General features: G+C 50.4%; 1 protein-coding gene across 1 annotated transcript in view; it reads left to right on the plus strand.

Annotated features, from left to right (window-relative positions):
- The first annotated feature begins 409 nt into the window (after nt 1-409).
- LOC146080289 (Y+L amino acid transporter 2-like) overlaps nt 410-21197 on the plus strand; it is a 46893-nt gene continuing 26105 nt past the window's right edge. Inside the window, exons 1-2 of the mRNA XM_083187390.1 lie at nt 410-1900; nt 3187-3715. Coding sequence (XP_083043516.1) covers nt 1772-1900; nt 3187-3715 — 658 coding nt within the window. The 5' untranslated portion in view covers nt 410-1771. The remainder of the gene's footprint in view (nt 1901-3186; nt 3716-21197) is intronic.

Here is a 21197-nt window from a genome sequence, read left to right on the forward strand (position 1 = left end):
GTTAATGAGCACTGATTTTTAAGCACGCATCACTGCCCTGTGCTGAGAAAGAGAGTCCGCATGTGCCGTGGATCTGTTTATACTTGAAAGGTGGAAGACAGCCAATCACATGAAGCAGCACTCATGTTACTGTACGTATCAGAGACCAGTGCAGAATTACTGTCGTTCTAAATTAAATAATTTCTGTGTGTGTATTTTCAAACTATTCTCTGTTACATTCTTGAAAATGAATCCGATTTGTTGCTATGGGCAATGTCATCGCTTTTAGAAGCTTTAGTAAATCTTCTCCCTCATCTGGCATTACAGTTCGTTCTGGTGAACTTAATGAATGATATAATTGTATTGGTGAACTTAATGAATCATACAATTGTATTGGTAAACTTAATGCAATATAAATTGATCACACAATTGTATTGGTGAACTTAATGCAATATAAATTATTGGGAATCGAGTATTTCCAACATGTTAGATCATGGGCATACTGGAGAATTTCCCCAATTACTATTACTCAATATATAGGCCCCTTTCGCTACTGATTTAAGGCATTTAAATAAATTTTATGTTTACACTTAAGAATGAATCATATGGAATATATGGAATCTTTCACATGAAATGAATGTGGAAGCGGTTGGGATCCCAACAGTCAGAATACCAAAAGTGGGATCCCAACAGTCAGAATGCTGATGGGATCCAGGGGCACAGACAGCACTGCAAGGCCCCAGTCATAGGAGTGGGCATGGCCAATATGGGGAGGTTTTGCCACAACCCCTCATTAGAAAATACTAAAGATTGCAGGATATGTGCAGGGAGGCACCACTGACAGTTACAGTGTGCGTCATGGAGCCGATTTGATTGCTCTCCATTACAGTCAGCAGGACTTTGGGCAGTCAGAGCAGTCTGCTTCTTCAGCAGCCTCTCTCCCCAGATTGCACACAACAGCATGTGCTGAGTTGGCAGTAGAGGCTACTGCAGCTGGAGTCAGGGGGCTGCAGAACCCAGGCCCCTAAAGCAGGCACCTGTTTCAGCACCACTGAGGGAACCCTGGCAGATCCCACCAGTAAGTACAGGAGGTTTGGGTCAAACACTAGGGGAAGGGTTAGGCTGCAGGGGTTGGTTAGGAGAGGATAAGGTTAGCGTGCAGGGTTGAGGGAAGTTAGATGGCAGATGTATAAGTGTTAAGGGCCATACACACTGGGCGTTTATGCCCAGTGTGTATGGATAACGATTATTGGGAAATTGCTGGGCTGAAAAATGCTCAGTGCATACACAATGAGCATTTTTCGCCCTTCCCCGCGACTTTCCCTGGGGTGGACGACTTTCCATAGCAGGACGCTACGGAAAGCCATCCACTCCCTTGCTCATCTGCTGGTAACACCAGCAGATGAGCGGCGGACGGCAGCGATGATGCAGGAGTGCGCAGCAGTGCTCACCACTCATCGCTGCCCTGTACATACTGGGCGGCTTACCAGCTGAAAGCCGATCAGACGAGTAAACTGAGCTTTCAGCTGAAAATCGCCACGTGTGTATGGGGCTTTATGCTGCAGGAGTGGATGGGTAAGGCTGTGGAACGGTGGATAAATTGTAGGGGTATGATTTACTGTAAATTGATTCAAATACTTAATACTTATTCTGACTGTTGGGATGGTGCTGTTGGCATCCTGACCATGGGAATACTAAACTCAATTAAGGTTTTAGTGACATTTTTTTAATCTGCACATCTTGCATGATCTCTTGTAGGCCCCCCTTAGCTGCACAATGACTAACGATTAACATGCTACAGTATTCGGGGCGTAGAGTGGGGGGCAGCCGCAGGGTCTCCATCTTTGGATGTAGACTTCCTAGTCCCGGCCATCAAAGATACAATCGAAAAAAGAAGACTCTTTTTTGGGGCACTGCTGATGTAAGTAGAACAGTTTAAATAATGTCAAATGGAATTATATAACTCCACTGTTATTAAGGATACTGTGTTATTGTAAAACTTAACTTTTATTGAACTTCATTTAAAATAAATCGAGATTCAGTGATTTTTTTTATAAAATATTATAATTAATATTGTTACATTTAAATGAGGGAAGTTACTTTGTTCTCTCACTACTAGTGGAGATGCTACAATGGGGTTTATTCAATGCTTTCTGCAAACTGTCAAAGCTTGCAGGGTCAGTATTCAACTGACCCCCTGCATACTCCGTTTCCACCTCGCTAGGTTTTTGAAAAGAAGGGGAAACGACATATGTGGCTGCTGAAACAGCGAGGCTCACGGCTAAATGCAGTGGGCTCTTTGCATTAGGCATGAGCCTCACTGTTTGGGAGAATCCTTGTTGTCCTCTGACAGCGAGGATTTCCCCGGCACGATGAATAGGGTGAGTGGCCAGCGCAATGGTTAAACAGCAAGGATCGCTTGTTTTCGACAATCCCCGATGTTTAATCCCCACGCTGGCTGCATTGAACACACCCCATTGTATCAGGAAATCCGTCAGTAGTTTTGAAGTCTCTGAAAGCACCAATGAAGAATGTCTAAGATGCTACAATACATTAAGTGCTATTAGTGTATGATGCTAAGTAAATTGTAACCAAGCTCACAGTTCAGACAGCGCAGAGACGTGACAATACAAGGCACACATCGGGCCGCCTGCGTAGCCATGGGAACACCTAGCATTTTTTTTACGGGGACACCCATAAAACGTTGGACGATCCCATGGCCGATACACTTCCCTGGCGCCGTCCGCCCCGCCCCTTGCAAGCGGCTCAGCGACTATGCATGTCGCCGAAGCCGTTCGCAAAGGGGAGCTGCACATGCGCACAAAAGACAGTGCACATGCGCAGGGTCTCAAACATCGGAACTAAGTAATTATAATACCCCCATACAGCACACTTTGGATACAGCTGGCTGTGCGTTTCGTATCATTTTACATCTCCAAATTATGTATGCCAGCTTAGACATGTAACGTTGAAGGAAAAATACTGTTTATACAAATTTTAACGTAAAATAAAAACCCAGTAATAAATATAAAAACAAAATAGTTTCTGAGCAGGATCTGGGATGAAAGTGGCTACATCTGTACATCAGAAATCAGACACAGCTGCTAAATCAAATCTCCTGTCTGTATGATCATGTTACATATGTCTGACCCGTAAATCCAATGAATGGTATTAATATTCTGTTCTTTTATTCCCATCTCATTCCAGCCTAGGCCGGGCAAGACACCGAACATGTCTCTGCCGTGGACTTTAATTTGCTCTAAGCAAAATGGTGAAAAAAATAAAATCAACAAAGAAGATTCCAGGGGAAAACATGTGAATGATAAAATGAAGATGAAGCAAGAAATCACATTGTTCAATGGAGTTTCCCTAATAGTCGGCAACATGATTGGATCTGGAATATTTGTCTCTCCAAAGGGCGTCCTTATGTACAGTGAATCCTATGGACTGTCCCTCCTGATCTGGACACTAGGGGGAGTCTTCTCCATGTTTGGAGCACTGTGTTATGCAGAACTGGGGACATCTGTCATGAAGTCTGGAGCAAGCTATGCTTATATCTTAGAAGCCTTCGGAGGATTCATTGCCTTCATCAGACTCTGGTCATCATTACTAATCATAGAGCCCACTACACAGGCCATTATTGCAATCACATTTGCTAACTACATTGTACAACCAATCTTTCCATATTGTGAACCGCCATATGAAGCCGTCAGATTAATTGCTGCAGCCTGTGTGTGTAAGTATTTACAATGATTATATGTCTTGTAAATAGCCTGGTCTGCATTTGACAATTTTGCACGCCATGCCATTTTACCATTCCCACGTCAACATTTTCATATGTCGACCTTAACCAAGTTGACTTTTTTGCTTGTGTCCATCTTTTGACCACGTCGACCATATGCATGTCAAATACATAGGGCGGGATGTTGTAACATCCGCGCCCATTATCGCCGGGCATCGCATTATTAATAACGGCATATGCTCTAACATATGCTGTTATTAACGCAAGGGACAGCTCTTGCAATAAGAGCTGTCGGTACTCTTTACCTAGCACGGCACCCACGATTTTGATCGTGGGCATCGCAGGTAAAAAAATCACGGGCATCGCGGCCATTGAATGCACTAAAAATCGGGTGCGACGCGACCGACACGATGCCCGCGATTTCCCATAGGGATCAATGTTAAATTTCTCAATTGACACGATTTTACTGTTCAATGCCTCAATTGACCCGATTTTTCCATAGGAAACAATGTTAAATGGCCCACAGAGGCCAAATAGCCACCCTGAAGTGTGAAATGGCCAGGGGCTGGCTGGCAACTTTTAGCCTGGGGGGCAAGTACAGAGCACCGGCCCATTAGTAAATGACGAAATAAAATATAATATATTTAAATTTTTTTAATATATATATAGTGATTGAAGTAGATATTTTTAAGTGGGGGTATGGCAAAGTGATGGTTCAGCGTGCACGCTGCAGAGAAAGATGTGTGGCCGCTCAAAAGGGGGCATGTCCTTGAGTGTAGTGTACCCCACCATATACCTCTTACGCAAATTATGCAACACAATAGTAGACCCCCTTATACTGTACTTGTCCCTTACACTTTATACCATATGGAATAAGCCAAATTTCACAGAGATTGAGTAAAAATTCACATTATGTAATGTTACACAGAATAAGCCAAAATTTGCATAATGCCACACACAATAAACCATAATACACAAAGAAGGAGTCAAAATTTACGTTATGCCACCTGAATTGAGCCAAAATTCACAATATGTCACACGGAATGGTCCAAAATTCACATTCTGCCGCATAGTAGGAGCCAAAATTCACATTATGTCACATGGAAGTGGGCCACAATGCAGGGATATTGTCGGCGGGGATGCAGGGACAGTGACGGCAGAGAGAGACGCAGAGACAGTGACGGCAGAAAGAGACAGATCAATAGGGAGGGATAGAGAGATGTAGGGTGGGATAGAGAGACACAGGCACTAGGGAGGGATAGAGAGAGACATAGTGCACTATGGAGGGCAGAAAGATGCAGGGCGCTAGAGAGGCATAGGGCGCTAGAGAGGGCAGAAAGATGCAGGTTGCAGTGGAAGCCGGGGAAAGGAGAAATGGGTACTGTATTAGGAGGAGTGCTGCGTATTAGAGGAGAGCCAGGACGGAATAGCTGGGAGCTGGGGACAGCAGGAGTAGGTTGGCACAGGACAAGGACATAAGGAAGCTGGGTACTGCCCCACTCATTAAAGAGAGTAAGGGGACTGCTTGTCCCAGGGCAGGTGTGCTGTGATTCTGACACATCCCTAGGGAAGGTAGATGGGGAGGAACATATAATAGAGAGGGGGCGGAGCCATGTGTGCACCTGGTTCTTGCAGGGGCTGGGGTGGCTGTCATAGGTGCGGCCATAGATGCATTCAGAGCTCAGCCCAGCCCCAGCCCAGTCCAGAGCTCAGCACAGCCCAGACCAGCACAGAGCCCAGCCCAGAGCTCAGCACAGCCCCAGCCCAGCGAGCCCAGAGCTCAGCACAGCCCAGAGAGCCCAGACCAGCACAGGGCCCAGCCCAGAGCTCAGCACAGCCCCAGCCCAAAGCTCAGCACAGCCCCAGCCCAAAGCTCAGCACAGCCCCAGCCCAGAGCTCAGCACAGCCCCAGCCCAGAGCTCAGCACAGCCCCAGGGAGCCCAAAGCTCAGCACAGCCCCAGGGAGCCCAGAGCTCAGCACAGCCAAGACCAGCACATGGCCCAGCCCAGAGCTCAGCACAGCCCCAGCCCAGCATTGTGTAATGTGTAGGCAGTTTAAGATTTAAAATTTTTAATTGAAAAAAAAAAATCAAAAAACAGTAGCTTACTGTGGCTTACTTACTGCATGGGGTACACCCCTTGCCGCTAAAAGATCCCTCTTTCCAGGGCTGCAGCAGCTGTATAAATCCTGTGGCTACTGAGGGAGGGAAGGAAGGTGTGAGCCGCACAATCAGAAAGGCTGCTAGCTTGTCTGCACCCAGCAGTGCAGTCACCTCAGCTAGCAAGTGGCCATTTTGTCAGCGTCTCCCCCAGCTCAGCCCGATAAGCCCCGCCCCCTCCACGGAGCTCCGTGAAGCCCCGCCCCCTTCACGGAGCCCAGCTAAGCCCCGCCCCCTCACAGAGCCCTCCGCCTCCTAAGCATCTGCACAGTGCACACAGCAGTGAGCTGAGCAGCGGCCGCATCCTCCTGACACTGACAGTCGGGGAGGCAGGCAGAAGATCCTTCCCGGCTGTCAGGTATGCGCAGCACAAGCGGCCCTAGTGCCGCATATATGTACTGGCCCGGGGGGCATATGGCACCCTGCCCCCCGGCTCAGCCCGCCCCTGGAAATGGCCCACACAATTGTTAACGCCACCCCACGATCAACGTCAACCCGAAGCGTGGCGAGCGCAGCGGTACACGTCCTACGACCTTTTCATACCCCCACTATCCACGTCGGCGTGGAGTTGAGAATAGAATAGTGTGGCGAGCGCAGCGAGCCCCGGAGCCCGAAGCGTGGCGAGCGCAGCGAGTCCCGCGAGGGGACGCGGATACCTTCACAGGTAAACGCGTCCCTTCGCGGGCTTCACAGGTATCCGCGTCCCCTCGCCACGCTTCGGGCTCGGTGGCTCGCTGCGCTCGCCACACTATTCTATTCTCAACTCCACGCCGACGTGGATAGTGGGTCGTAGGACGCGTACCTCGCGGGCTCGCTGCGCTCGCCACGCTTCGGGTTGACGTTGATCGTGGGGTGGCGTTAACAATTGTGGGGGCCATTTCACACTTTAGGGTGCCTATTTGGCCTCTGTGGGCCATTTAACATTGTTTCCTATGGAAAAATCGGGTCAATTGAGGTATTGAACAGAAAAATCGGGTCAATTGAGAAATTTAACATTGTTCCCTATGGGAAATCGCGGGCATCGCGTCGGTCGCGTCGCACCCGATTTTTTAGTGCATTCAATGCCCGCGATGGCCGCAGTGCTAGGTAAAGAGTACCGAGCTGTCCCTTGCGATGCGGTGCCGGCACTGGACTTCCGGGTCTGTGAGACCCCGGCGCCGGCCGCAGGGCATGCTGGGAGGGATCCGTGACGGATCCCTCAAGCACCGCTGCGGTAAGAAGCCCATAGGCTTCTGCAGGGAATCGCCAGCTTTTGCTGGCGATTCCCTCCGCAGCGCTGTCTCTGCGGAGAGACAGTACAGCATACAGAAATGCGGTAAAAACCCGATAACGGGGTTTTTACCGCATTTCTGTGACAGAGAATCTCCCCCATAGTATCAAACTATTGATTATCGACCTAGGCATTGTCGACCTTCCATCTGGATACACAACCAGCCAGACATAGCCATCAAAGACACTGTCTGCTCTCCTGCATGCCCTCCACTGTGCTCATACCCTGTACAGGGGAGCTGGGCCATTTCCCTGCAGCAATTACAACCCAGTAATGAGGGGTTTGTTGGGAACACACAGGCACAGGGGCTGGTGGTTGCTGCTCACCTGCTCCAGTTATGAGGTCTATAAATCAATCCTGCACATTGCTTTGGCCCCCAGCATGCTCGTGTGTGTGTGTGTGTGTGTGTGTGCGCGTGCATTATTCCCAGTTGTATGTGTACAGCTAGCAGGAAGTGCGAGGAGCACAGGATTAGGGGCATGGGGCTGCCCCATCTGTCTCCTGACACTACTAAGTTTCTGATGCCTTCTTGGATCACTCAGGACTCTTTTCTTACTGTTCTGTATCCTGTCAGTCAGCGTCCTCATTGATGTCAGGATTCCGTCGCTGGTCAATTGACGGCAGCCAGCATCTCGACCCCTTCAGAGGTGACACTTGGGTGCTGTGCATCCCCCTAATGACACCACTGTTTGTATGGTATAAAGAATAAAATGTCACTTCATTGTCTAACCTACAACAACTATAGAATTATTATTATTTTATATATAAGGCACCACAAGTGTTTCACAGCGCGTACAAAGGAACAGTACAGGGAGACAAACTTAACATTACAGTAAATTAATAACAAAATAGATTACAGGTAAAATGAATGCCACAATCAATATACATTACAGCTTAGATGTAATATGAGCTATCTCAGCCAATCAGAGGGCTGTCCAGTGTTTTAAACACCTCTGCCGCCACCGCTGACCCCTGCCGCACGCTAGCGCTACTTCTAGCGCTATGCTACAATGCTGCTCTCTGCTTGCCCTCTTCCAGCATCCGATGTGCCATCTCAAGATGGCATGTGTAAGGGGGCACTTTTTGCACCACAAGATGCGATCGGGTTCAATGGACATTGCACTTCGATGTTGCATCGAATCCGATCACAGAAGTGTATTGGAAGCATTAGTAGTGAGGACTTGATCAAAGTGCTACTAGGGGCTAGTGGTCACTGAGTGTTTGAGTATGGGAGAGCTGTGAGTGAAATGTGAAGAGTAGAGGGCTTTGACAACAGGAGGGAAGAGGGCCCTACTCAGAGGAGCTTACAATCTAATAGAATCACATTGTCAATTTCATAATTTTTCTGCCAATATACTGCCCAATTTAATTTGTATTATTATTAGTAAAATGGACCCACTATATTCCAGGCTACCTCAGTCTGCCCCTTTCTCACCCCAATTACCCAAGCCACTATTGTCTTCTCTGTTTCCCAGTATGTCACAGTGAAAGCAGTTAGTAGGGATGGAGGAAGGTTTACAGATGGAGCTGCTGTCGTTTAGCGGGGGTCTGTCGCTCGGATCACCAAGCACCAGCCCCCTGAAGGGGACACATGCGCACAAGATGCATTTTTTCTCACAGCAGCTTTGTACAAATTTGTGCACAACTGCTGCAAATGCATTTTCTTACATCTTCTGAATCAGGCCCTTGATAGATAAGGTGTGACAATTGCAGCTGGTGGTGAGCAAAGTGCTTGTGTTTCAGTAAGGCAGAACAGATGCAATATAACTGCAGCCATTCCAGTGATATACAGTAGTTAGGACCGGGAGAGATAGAGGAAAGCGGAGACAGGAAACATGATACAGTAGGAATCTTAGAACAATCAGCAGCTGGAACCCATGACTCCCCTGCACCATTAACTGTAACGGAACCTAACCTGTATTGGATAAGCCTTTCCTTTTGTGGCCCACAGCATGATGCATTAGCTGTATCCTGAGTGTATTTGGCATCCTGCAATACTCAGAGTCAGGACACTTGTTCCTCATGTTCCCAGAAGTCATAGAAGCAGCAGCTGAGAGATCACTAGAGATTGTGACAGTACTGACAGCTGGACTCTCTTTGCTCTGGCTACATTTACTCCTTGGCACCAGGGCTGCCGCTAGGAATTTTGGGGCCCGGAACTGATTTTCAGTCTAGGCCCCCCTCCCCAATTGCTCACCTGGTGGAGGTAGTGGTGGTGGCAGTGGTGGTGGCGGTGGTGGTGGCAGCGGTGCGACATCACCCTCCTGCTTCCCCTCAGCATCTCCTCGGTCCCGCTTGGCCTCCCCTCGGTCATGACTCGTGAGCGGCACAGTGCAGCCTGCAGTGCACGAGCCTGGGACACAGAGGGGAGCGGCCGGATGATGATGTGCTGTGTCCTGGGCTCAGAGCTCTGCAGGCTGCCCTGTGTGGTGTGCATGCCTGGCCGTGGGCAAAATGAGATGACCAGGCCCTTCCAGAGGCCGGGGCCCGGGACAGCTGTACCCACTGCACCCCCCTTTCGGCGGCTCTGCTTGGCACTGATCTGTCATTTCCCAGCACCTTCCCAAACTGTTATCTGTTCTATACTGCAGAGATGATGACAGTGAGGGAAGTGGGGGCACAGAGATGACCGCCAGCATGGAATAATTTAATTAAAACTGAGGTGTTAAATTAATCATGAGAATGAGGGACAATAATTACATCATCCCATTGTATTGTCTAAACCGATTAAGAGCTATTGTAATACAGTATTAACTAATGATGTTCAGGGTTGAGGCCAAGACCCCTCTGAAGCATAGGTTTGGGGAAAGGCTGCATTGGTTTGGTTGTTTTTATTTAGCTCCATCTGGCAGATTTTGTGTTAAAATGTTTCTCCCCCCCTTAAAATTGCATCATTTTATACAGTAAAGTGTGTGGGGGGGTGCACTAACATCCACCACCCCACATCGGCGGCGACATAATCGAAAATAATCGCATGTGCACTAAGATATGCGATTATTAAGAAAACCGATGGCTGAATAAGCTGGAGGTAACATAAACTACCGAAGGAGTCTGAGATGCCTGCACTTTGGTTGTGGTTTGTGTTTAGGCTATGATGCTGCGGCTATAGCCAATTAGGGAGTAGGGAGGAGTTTCCTGTGTAGGAATAGCCAGAGAGTCAGGTGATCTGCACTCTGGTCCGATTTTCCAAGGAGCAGGTTGGTTTCAGACTCTCTCCTGTACTTATTCCTCTTTCATCGCTACTTATTCCCCTGCTGTCAAGCATACTTCTCTCTCATTTCCTTTTTTGCACCTATCTCTCTCTCTCTTTCATTCCAGCTGCTCCTTGGGGGATTTGGGTCAGATAGTGTAGCGCTGCTGCTGCCCGGCCTAGCCATGCCGCGCCCGCGGAGAAACATCCACCCTCCCTCCCGTTTTGCACAGCCCGGCTCCCCCTCTGCTCCCCCAACGGCCAGCGTCACGCAGGCCGGGCGGGGAGGCAGAGCGGCGGCGAGAGCGGGTACACTGCGGCGGGGCGCGAGGTCCGCATCATCGGCTGATGACGCGGTGGCGCGCGGCGCTAGGCCGCAAGCTAACAGAGCGCGTAGCGCTCCCGCCCGGGGTAGCGGAGGCACCCCCGGCGGAGGTAGTCAGCGGGGCAGGCGCACGCAGTCCCAGGGTCCCGCAGCAGCAGGCGCAGGTGCTTCCGCGCCTGTCCAAGATGGCCGCCGGACGCGAGCTGCAGGTTCTGGGACACAGCCCGGGGATTCTGCTGCCCAGCCAGCCCAGCCTACTTTGCCCACGCAGGGCCACCCCTCCACGGGGTCCCCCATGACTCCCTTAAGGAGGGCAAGGAGCGGGTGGCTCTCTAGGGCGCGCTTGCTATCCCAGCGCGTCAGGCTATCACAGGCAGCGCAGGCTATTTCAGCCACGGCTGCAGAGACAGTGTCCCCTGGAGTTGCGCAAGCACCCTCCACAGAGGTGGATATGGCAGTGGTGCGGCAGCTGGTAGCGATGCTGACGCCGCGGGCGGGTCAGCAACCTGTACAGTCTGGGCCTGGGAATCAATCTACTGCTGTCCTCCCTTCTGTTCTTTCTAACCGGGACCCTGCGGCGCACGTGCTGGCAGCTCTGGGCACGCCTTTCACGAGGATGGCTTCCACACCGCCAAGGGACGCAGTCGTGCCGACACCGTCGCAGCACCAGGCAGAAGGGGCCATTGCCGGGCCGTCAGAGGTGGCTGGTCCTTCCGGAACAGCAGGTGCGGCTACAGCGGGAGCTGCGTCAGGTGGGTCAGCCAGAGCACGCAAGAAGCGCAGGCGCAGGTATTCCCGTACATACTCCTCCTCGGGGTCAGAGTCGGTGACCTCTGGCGAGGAGGGGGGACGCAGATCCAGGCACAGGCGCAGACGCTCTAGGAGACACCGGAGGCGCTCGCAGTCCTCCAGTGGCGACTCGGGCTCCCCGTTGTTTCCTAGGGGGCAGGTGGTCCACTGCGAGAATACGGCAGTACTAAGAGGCCTCAGGCGCAGCGTAAGGGATAGGATAAGGGAGGGCAGATATGTCAGCTTCTTTACCATGACTGCGCAAGATGAGAAGGACTATCGCGAGGCGAAGCGTAAAGGGGGGATTGGCGAGGCGGCCTACTGCACGTATCAGAGATGGCAAGTGGGGCTGTTCATGTTTGCTGCATGCTACTTGGAGACCAGACCCCAGGAGCATATGAATGTTATTAGATACATCCATATGATGCACGCCATGTATATGGACGATGGCGAGAACGTCTGGCGGGCTTATGACGAGCAATTCCGAAGGAAGCAGTCGGGTTGTGAGATCATGGCCCTTGGCGCCAAGGATGTCGAGGTGTGGATGGGTAAGAAACCGTCGGTTTCGACCTCCGCCACCCCGGCTACGGCGGCCCCTACACCTGCGTCAGCCCCGCGCAGGGCCCCCTCGTCCTTTCGTGGGGGCTCTGGAGGGGGGCAGTCGGCGGGCAGATGTTTTGCTTACAACGGGGCAGGGTGCGCAGCGGGTTCCCGCTGTAAGTTTCGTCACCAATGCTCAAAGTGCTGGGGAGGACACCCGGTTAAGGAGTGCACGCGTGGCAAGCAGGCTGGGGGGGCGCCCAGGCAAAATGCCGGGGCCAGCCCAGCCCCTGCTCCTCCTCAGTAAGGCCCCGTCTCCAGTGAGGGGCGACCGCCTAGCCGGTTGGCTGGGGCGTTACCCCCTCCGGGAGGAAGCGCGGTTTCTGGCCGCGGGTTTCTCGCAAGGATTCCTCCTCCCCATTCAAGGGGAGGTGGCGTCCGGGTCTCCGAGAAACCTGAAGTCAGCAATCGACATGCCTCAAGTCGTCCTGGAGAAGGTCGAGAAGGAGGTAAACTTGGGCAGGATGGTGGGGCCATTTCCTGAACCTCCGGTTCAGGGTTTGGTGCTGTCACCTATCGGAGTGGTCCCCAAGAAAGAGACAGGCAAGTTTCGTTTGATACAGCATCTGTCCCACCCACCTGGATTGTCCGTGAATGATGCAATTCCTATGGAGTTGTGTCACGTACGGTACCAATCCTTTGAGGAGGCTCTGGCTATTGTGCGCGGCTTCGGGGGGCGGGCCCTGCTAGGCAAGGTTGACATCGAGTCGGCATTCCGACTGCTGCCCCTGCACCCGGACTCCTTTAGGTTCATGGGGTTTAGGCTGCCTTCAGGTTATTATGTAGACCGTTGCTTGCCTATGGGCTGCTCCGTGTCCTGCGCATTTTTCGAGTGTTTTAGCAGCTTCCTGCATTGGTGCGTCACGGAGTATACGGGCGAGCCGGGGGTCGCCCATTATCTGGACGACTTCCTGTGCGTAGGCCCGGCTGATTCCCCGCATTGCGGGGCTCTCCTGAACGCAATGCAGCAGCTGTTCTTACATTTCGGAGTCCCAGTCGCGGCAGACAAGACAGAGGGGCCGACTGAGTGCCTTTCATTCTTGGGCATCGAGATTGACACGCGGGCCGGGTGCTGCAGGTTGCCCCTTGATAAGCTTGCACGGCTGCAAGGGGCGATCTCCCAGTCCCTGGCCTCCGGCAAACTCCGGGTACGCCAGCTACAGTCCCTGTTGGGCCTGTTTCACTTCTCCTGCCGGGTTATCCCCATGGGGAGGGTTTTCTGTCGGAAACTGGAACTGGCCATGGCAGGTCCAGATAGGCCCCAATTCTTCGTCCGCCTGAATGCGGAACTCAAACGGGATCTTCGAGTTTGGGAAGTTTTCCTCCGCGACTTCAACGGTGTGTTGCTGTGGCCTAGCCCTCCCCGGTACAGCGGGGACTTGCAGCTATACACCGATGCGGCGGGGGGAATCGGCTTTGGAGCCTTCCTGCACGGCTCTTGGTGCGCTGAGACCTGGCCGGAGGAATGGGCGCTGGAAGGGCTCACCAGGAACATGCTTCTGCTGGAGCTGTTCCCTATTGTGGTGGCCCTGGAACTGTGGGGCGACCGCCTACGTGATGCCTGCATCACCTTCTGGTGTGATAACCTGGGGGTGGTGCAGGCCATCAACAGACAGAGCTCTTCATCTCTGCCTGTTGTGCGCTTGCTCTCTCGCCTTGTATTGGTTTGTCTGCGGATTAACCTGCATTTTGTGGCCAGGCACGTTCCCGGGGTGGACAACTCGGTGGCCGACGCCCTGTCCAGGCGTGACTGGGCTAGGTTCCGGTCCCTAGCTCCGGGAGCGGATTTGGTTGGTGAGCCGTGTCCTCCTTATGTTTGGCAGGTCATCAGGCCGGCATGGAGGAACTAGCCATGCGGGCTATTGCTCCCAGGACGCTGCGTTGTTACCAAGCTGGCTGGCTGGAATGGGAACAATTCAGAATGTCCGCATCACAACAAGGTAAGGCCCCTGGCGACGTCATGCTGGCGTTTGTGTGGAGTTTGTACTCCGGAGGGCGGACTGTGTCAGCCGTGAGACGGCTGTTGGCCGGCGTGTCGTTCTTCTCATCGCTGTATGGGCGATCGGACCCCGGTCGGTCTTTTCTTGTGTCTCGGGCCCTGAGGGGCTGGCGGCGCGCTTCCCCTGTGGCTCCAGATAGCAGAAGGCCCATTGACGTGTCCCTGCTGCCTCCCTTATTGGGGGCGGTTTGGGATGTATGTCACTCTGAGTATGAGGTCCGACTGTTTCGCTTGGCATATGCCATGGCATTCCATGGAGCTTTCAGGGTCGGCGAGCTGGTAGCCCCATCGAGGCATCGACCTTCTCCTCTGTTGTTAGAGGATGTATTGATACAGGGCGATTTGGTTTGGTGCCGGGTAAGACGTTCCAAGACGGATCAGACTGGGAGAGGCCAATGGCTGTCATTGCAACCGTGCCCGGTGGAAGGGATTTGCCCAGTGGCGGTGGCAAGCGCCTACGCCCTGCTGCGTCCTGACCGCCCCGGGGCATGGTTAATGCATGCAGACGGCTCTTCATTGACAAAATACCAGTTCTGCCATGTTTTGCGACGTGCCCTGGGATCTCTTGGCCTGGATCCACGGGAGTTTGGGACACACTCCTTTCGGATCGGGGCGGCCACATCTGCTGCTGCTGGGGGTCAATCCGACGCAGAGATACAGTCTCTGGGTCGATGGCGCTCGGCAGCGTTCCGCAGATACATTCGGCCTGGTCTGTCTCTCCATCTGCAAGACCGTAATCGACTGGACGCATAAGTACTCGTCTCACTTTAGCGGGAGTCTTGAGGTGGTCCACTTTCCCCCGGGGGCACAATTCGGCTTAATTCCAATCTGACATGGCGTCCTGGTTAGTTTACTCCGGGGGTTTTCTGTGCAGTGTGCCTCAAGGTCTGGTCGGTTACGGTTTACTTTATCTTTGCCTTCTCCAGTGTGGTTGGTCTGTCAAGTGAGGTGTGATTTGATGGCATGTGTCCTAACCTGTTTACATCTTTCCGGTCGCAGGGACTCCAAGACGGTGTGGGTGATGGGACACTCTTTTGTCCATTGGGCATCGATGGCATGTGGCAGTTTGAATGACAGTATGCGAGTGAAAGCTCAGAAAGTGCGATGGTTGAGTGTGCGAGGCATGCGCTGGGGAGCGCTACAGGGTCTGTTGCTAAGGTCGGTGCGGGACTTTGGAGTCCCTGAGGTGCTAATCTTGCACCTGGGCAGAAACGATCTAGGCCAATGCACCGCCTTAGAACTGCGGTCGATTATCATCAGAGACCTGCATATTGTGGCTCAGGCGCTCCCTTGCTGCCAACTGATTTGGTCCTCAATGATTCCTAGGCGAGTCTGGAGGAATGCTAGGTCAGGGCCCCGCTTGGATAGCGCACGGAGGAAGGTCAATGCTGCGGTGCAGCGATACCTGTTGGCTAATAGGGGGGGGGGTCATCAGGCATGACTCCATCACCTATAAGCGGGGTTCCCTGTATAGGCCGGACGGTGTCCATCTGAGTCCTGAGGGGATGGCCATATTCCTGGACGATTTGTTTAGAGGTTTTAGTTGATGTGTTGTTGTTTAGTAAGTGCTGAGCGTTTAGGGTGGCGGTGCTGCAGCCTAAGGCTTGGCTTGTGGCGGTAAAGAACGGTCCTTGTTCAAATGAAGTGTTATGAGGATAGTGGGGTGCGCTCTCCCGTCAATGATACGCTTGTAGCCCATGCCCCTTGGACAGGGGTGGGATGCACCACTTGCCCGAGTGGGTAGCGTGGGAGAGTTGAACACCAATGATGTGTGAATGGTGTGATGTCATCTTACCCCTCTTTTCTCTATGACCGTTCTTTAGGGCCGCCACCCTCTTCTATAGATTAATATATATAGCTGTCAATTGATAAATTTGACATTCATTATTTGAAACGCCAGCACTTGTGTCTGTCTCTTTATTTGTAGTGTTAAGTTAGATAAGTTTAGATAAGTTATTAAGGTGTTATGGCATAAAGATTGCCGATGGTAAGTTTAAGAAAACCGATGGCTGAATAAGCTGGAGGTAACATAAACTACCGAAGGAGTCTGAGATGCCTGCACTTTGGTTGTGGTTTGTGTTTAGGCTATGATGCTGCGGCTATAGCCAATTAGGGAGTAGGGAGGAGTTTCCTGTGTAGGAATAGCCAGAGAGTCAGGTGATCTGCACTCTGGTCCGATTTTCCCCACCCTCCCTCCCTATTTTTCTATCCTTTCTTGGCGGCGGTAAAGAACGGTCCTTGTTCAAATGAAGTGTTATGAGGATAGTGGGGTGCGCTCTCCCGTCAATGATACGCTTGTAGCCCATGCCCCTTGGACAGGGGTGGGATGCACCACTTGCCCGAGTGGGTAGCGTGGGAGAGTTGAACACCAATGATGTGTGAATGGTGTGATGTCATCTTACCCCTCTTTTCTCTATGACCGTTCTTTAGGGCCGCCACCCTCTTCTATAGATTAATATATATAGCTGTCAATTAATAAATTTGACATTCATTATTTGAAACGCCAGCACTTGTGTCTGTCTCTTTATTTGTAGTGTTAAGTTAGATAAGTTTAGATAAGTTATTAAGGTGTTATGGCATAAAGATTGCCGATGGTACGTTTATAGCAAAGGACAGCTCTTGCGTTAAGAGTTGCCCTTTGTGAAGCAGCCGGCAACGTGACAGTGGGTCCCCAGTGGCTCTCCCCCTCCTCCTGTGGCCACTGTGCCCGGCTGCTTGCTGCCCCCTCCTCCTCATGAGGTCACTGGTCCAGGCAGCTCCGCAATGCCCCAGACACAATATGCCACACTGCAATGTGCAATATGCCGCATACATACCTCGCAACACTGGAGGCAGAGGAGAAGGGGATATGACCTACTATCGTACTCCTGCAAGGCCACGTCCCCCATTTTTTACACTATGAGGTCATAGCCAGCGCTCTGAGAGCTGCTGGCCATGCCCCCAGCCTCTCTGAATAGACGCTGTGCGCATGTGCACACCATTTATTCACCGCAGGTCACTGCAGGCCTGGGGTGGGAGGCAGGACAGCCCACCAAAAATGGGACTCGCCTGTGAAAATCAAGACAGTTGGGAGGTATTGCACACACTGGGTCAGAAGTATTAAGCCTTAACAAGAGATAAATGCAAGGGTGATAAAGAGAGATAAACGTCCAGCCAATCACCTGCTAACTGCCATGTTACAGGCTATGTTTGAAAAAAGTCAGTAAGGAGCTGATTGGTTGGACGTTTATCTCTCCTTATCACACTTGCATTTATCTCTTGTTAAGGCTTAAGAGCCGAACAAAGGGAAAATATAATGTAACAAATGAAACAGGGTCGCTTGCCCACAAGTGAATAACAAAAGGAATATGGCAGCTTGCCAGAACTTTATATATAAATAAAGAACAGAACCAGGCTCCACTGGAGCACTTACGTGACCTGAACTGGACATACAGTGACAGGACCACGACACCCAGCTGCACCAGATAGAAAAGTGCAGGTGGGGAAAGACTAGCAGGACTGGGCTAGACAGGAACGCTTACCAGGACAGGACCAGGTCAAAATCAGGACACAGTGCAAGAAGCAATGAACTGAAAGATGACCAGCAGGAAACAAAGGACTGCACCTCCCTGCAACAGGAACAGAAAACTAGAAACTGGAAGCTATCAGCGGCAGGGCAGTGCTGCTCAGGTGATCAAAACACCCGTGACAGATCCAGCCCAACTCCCAAGCTGGGATAACGAGGTCATTATCTCCCAGGCTTGTGAATAAATCAGCTCACAGAAGATTGAGCTGCAATGGCACAGACCCTCCACCAGAGGCCTCCAGAGAGTCAAATACCAAAAACAGACAGAAACAGAACACAGAACTGCTATGACAGAACTGAGCCATAAATGATGGCTCCTAACACACTAATACTGAGCAAGGTGGGTGATTTAACTCGGGGGGGGGGAGGTATGTAGTCCTCCAACCCATAGGTAAAAACCACCACTGATGGTGATGGTATTCTGACCTATGGCATCCCTTTCGCCAGTTATCTGTATGTAGGTGTGCACCCCATTCCTGGCATTGGGTGTGGTGAAATCATGTATGTGCTCCTGTATGTATGTATGTATGTATATATATATATATATATATATATATATATATATATATATATATATATATATATATGAATCCAAAAAGAAGGCACTCGGAGACTGTATATAAGCAGTAAAACTGTATTGAATGGTTAAGTACTTTCGGCAGCGTACTGCCTTCCTCAGAACCTCCTACAGCTGTAGGAGGTTCTGAGGAAGGCAGTACGCTGCCGAAAGTACTTAACCATTCAATACAGTTTTACTGCTTATATACAGTCTCCGAGTGCCTTCTTTTTTGGATTCATATGGACATTGTTGACATGGCACCGGAGCAGATGGTAAATCAGAGTGCTGGCATAAGGATATATATATATATATATATATATATATATATCTTGGAGCAGGTTGGCACTAACTTATAGATGCACAAATGCCTGGGGTCGTCTTTCAGTGGTCCCACGTAGGAGCCACATATATACAAATCCAGAAAGTAGAAATGGAACTCACCAGGGCTTTGTAGTTTTTCAAGCAGGATATTTAATCCATCAGCAAAATAAACACAATCACATACAGGTCAGGTCGACATTTCGGCCACAGAACATGGCCTTAATCATGACCACATCAAACAGACAGATCCCTAATCACAGGGCCACCTCTTATGCCCAAGAAGGCAACTCCACCAATCAGAAAACATCAAACGAAGGTGACCTAAGTCACTCAACACCTGTGTCAAGGCCATGTGGTAATCAGGCACGCTAACGCGCTAATATGTACATACCAATCTCGGGGGCATACAGCACAGCCGCCCTCCATTGCCGGGCGTGCTTCCCGTCGCTTCCAGCATGCGGTTCATTGCAAAGTGCGTCTCCTTGCGTTTCAACCATCGGCACTACCACGCTAGCAAATATTATGCGTTCCACCTCCCACTACTACGGAACACAACGCCATTTTATATTCTGTTATAGCGGGCTTCACAATTTATAAATCGACAGGTATATTTACCCAGAGTATAGAGCCGCCGAACAGGTACAGAAGTGGCACCTGCTCAAATTAAAAACATATACACAAAACATATATACAAATCACAACACATACATATATAAATATCAAAATTATTCTCAAAATGAAATGTTATCACCAGTGGTCACTAATAGCAACCACTGAAACTAACAACCAACAAATAAATTGCTACAAACAATGTTAACACTGGGCCTCCAGTTTTACGAATATAAGAAAAAAACTGAAAAGACTTTCTTTAAAAAAAATCTCCTTTAAAAACAATTTCCTTTTAAGAAACTATGCGGGATATCTGTGCAGCTGCTCTTTTTATGATGGATTAGAAAAAAAATTACAAAAATATACTTAAATGATTAAACTCATTGAGCCCCTTTGGAGCAAAGGTGTTCAGAGTGTGGATCCAACGGGATTCCTTTTTCAGGAACAGGTCCCTGTCACCTCCCCTTTCGCAATGAGGGAACCCAATCAATAATCATATATTTGAGCATGGAAACTTGATGCCCATGTGAGGTAAAGTGTGCCGCCACTGGTTTATCAATGGAACCTCTCTCGTATGTCAGAACAGTGTTCTTTTATGTATATACTGTATAGAGATCCATCTAAAAACTCTGCATATGCTTAACTAGCGCCCAGTTACATTCCTCCAGCTGCAAGTAGAGGCCCAGATGAGATTTGTAGAACTCTGAATCCAATATTGTGTAAGCTCTGCATGGTGCAAGCTGAATGGAAAAATGTTGGCAGAGTACATAGCGGTGCTTGTGGTGTTAGATGACCAGCTTAACCAGGAATTGTGGTTTATTTAGTGAGCAGAGTTAACAGTTAGTCAAGGGTTAACTTGCAGGTAAGCAGTGTATAGCAGATATATACTGTATAACATGCAATAACAGGCAAGTGTACACAGTGTATGGTGCAGGTACTTATCATTCCTGTGGTTATGGAGGGTAATGGAGTAGGGATGACCATCGGTGCAGTAGGGATGGCCATTGAGCTAAAACTATTGATGGTTATCCAACAAATAGTTTGCAACTATTGATGGCCATCCCTACGGTGCAGACGCCATTGATGGTGATTCTGCAACCAGCCATTGATAGTCATATACTATGTGATGGATAATCATCAATCATTTTAGCCATCGATGGTTACCATTATCTTTGACTGAATGGCCTGTGAGCCAATCAGAATGTGGGGACAGACTTCCGGCATCAGGGGCGGAGCTATGCTCCGTGTTCTGACACATTGCAATAAAAAAATGAACTGATACTCTAGGTGCTGAGCGCACCATCAAAAATTGCTGTTTCAGTGAAGAAGGAAATAAAATATTGAATCATGTACCTGTGTAAAAGGTACAGTAATAGCTATTATAGCTATTAGCTATTATAGGGGGTGTGGTATGACTCACCGACAATCGGGATCCCGACAGTCATTATCCCAACGTCGGGATCCCGACTGCCTGGCCTCAGACAGCGTGGCCAGCGCAACAAAGCCCCTTGCGGGCTCGCTGCGCTCGCCACGCTATTCTATTCTCCCTCTATGGGGGTCGTGGACCCCCACGAGGGAAAATAGCCGCCGGCCGTCGGGAACCCGGCCGTCGGTGTTTTAACAGTCGGGATCCCGACGTCGGGTTAATGACTGTCGGGATCCCGACTGTCGGAACCCCGTCCGGCACCAATTATAGGTCCTAGGTGGCCGGACATTAATTTGATTTATGTTTCATTGTAATCCTTGTACTCAGTATTCTGAAAATCAATCTTGAATGCAATAATATGTTTGCCTATGATCAGCTATATAGTTTTGAGCCAATGTCGTTTCTAGGATTAATATCCTGATTCAGATGAGATATGTGCGGGCTCGGATTCCCCAGATCCGATTTCATCAATCCGAGCCCGAATCCGAGCAGCGCTCGGAGCTCCGGGCACGCGGGCAAAACGTCATCGCCCGGTCTCGAATTCTTCTGCTGGGGCCCATGCTGCTGTGCACTGTGTCTGTCCTCTCTGCTCAGTGTTCAAGACAGTGACCATTGCAAGGACGGCTGGTGCTGTGTACTGTCTCTCCTTTGTGCTGGGGCCTGC

Source organism: Crinia signifera, chromosome 5, assembly GCF_055691185.1.
Source record: "Crinia signifera chromosome 5, ASM5569118v1, whole genome shotgun sequence".
NCBI lineage: Eukaryota > Metazoa > Chordata > Amphibia > Anura > Myobatrachidae > Crinia > Crinia signifera.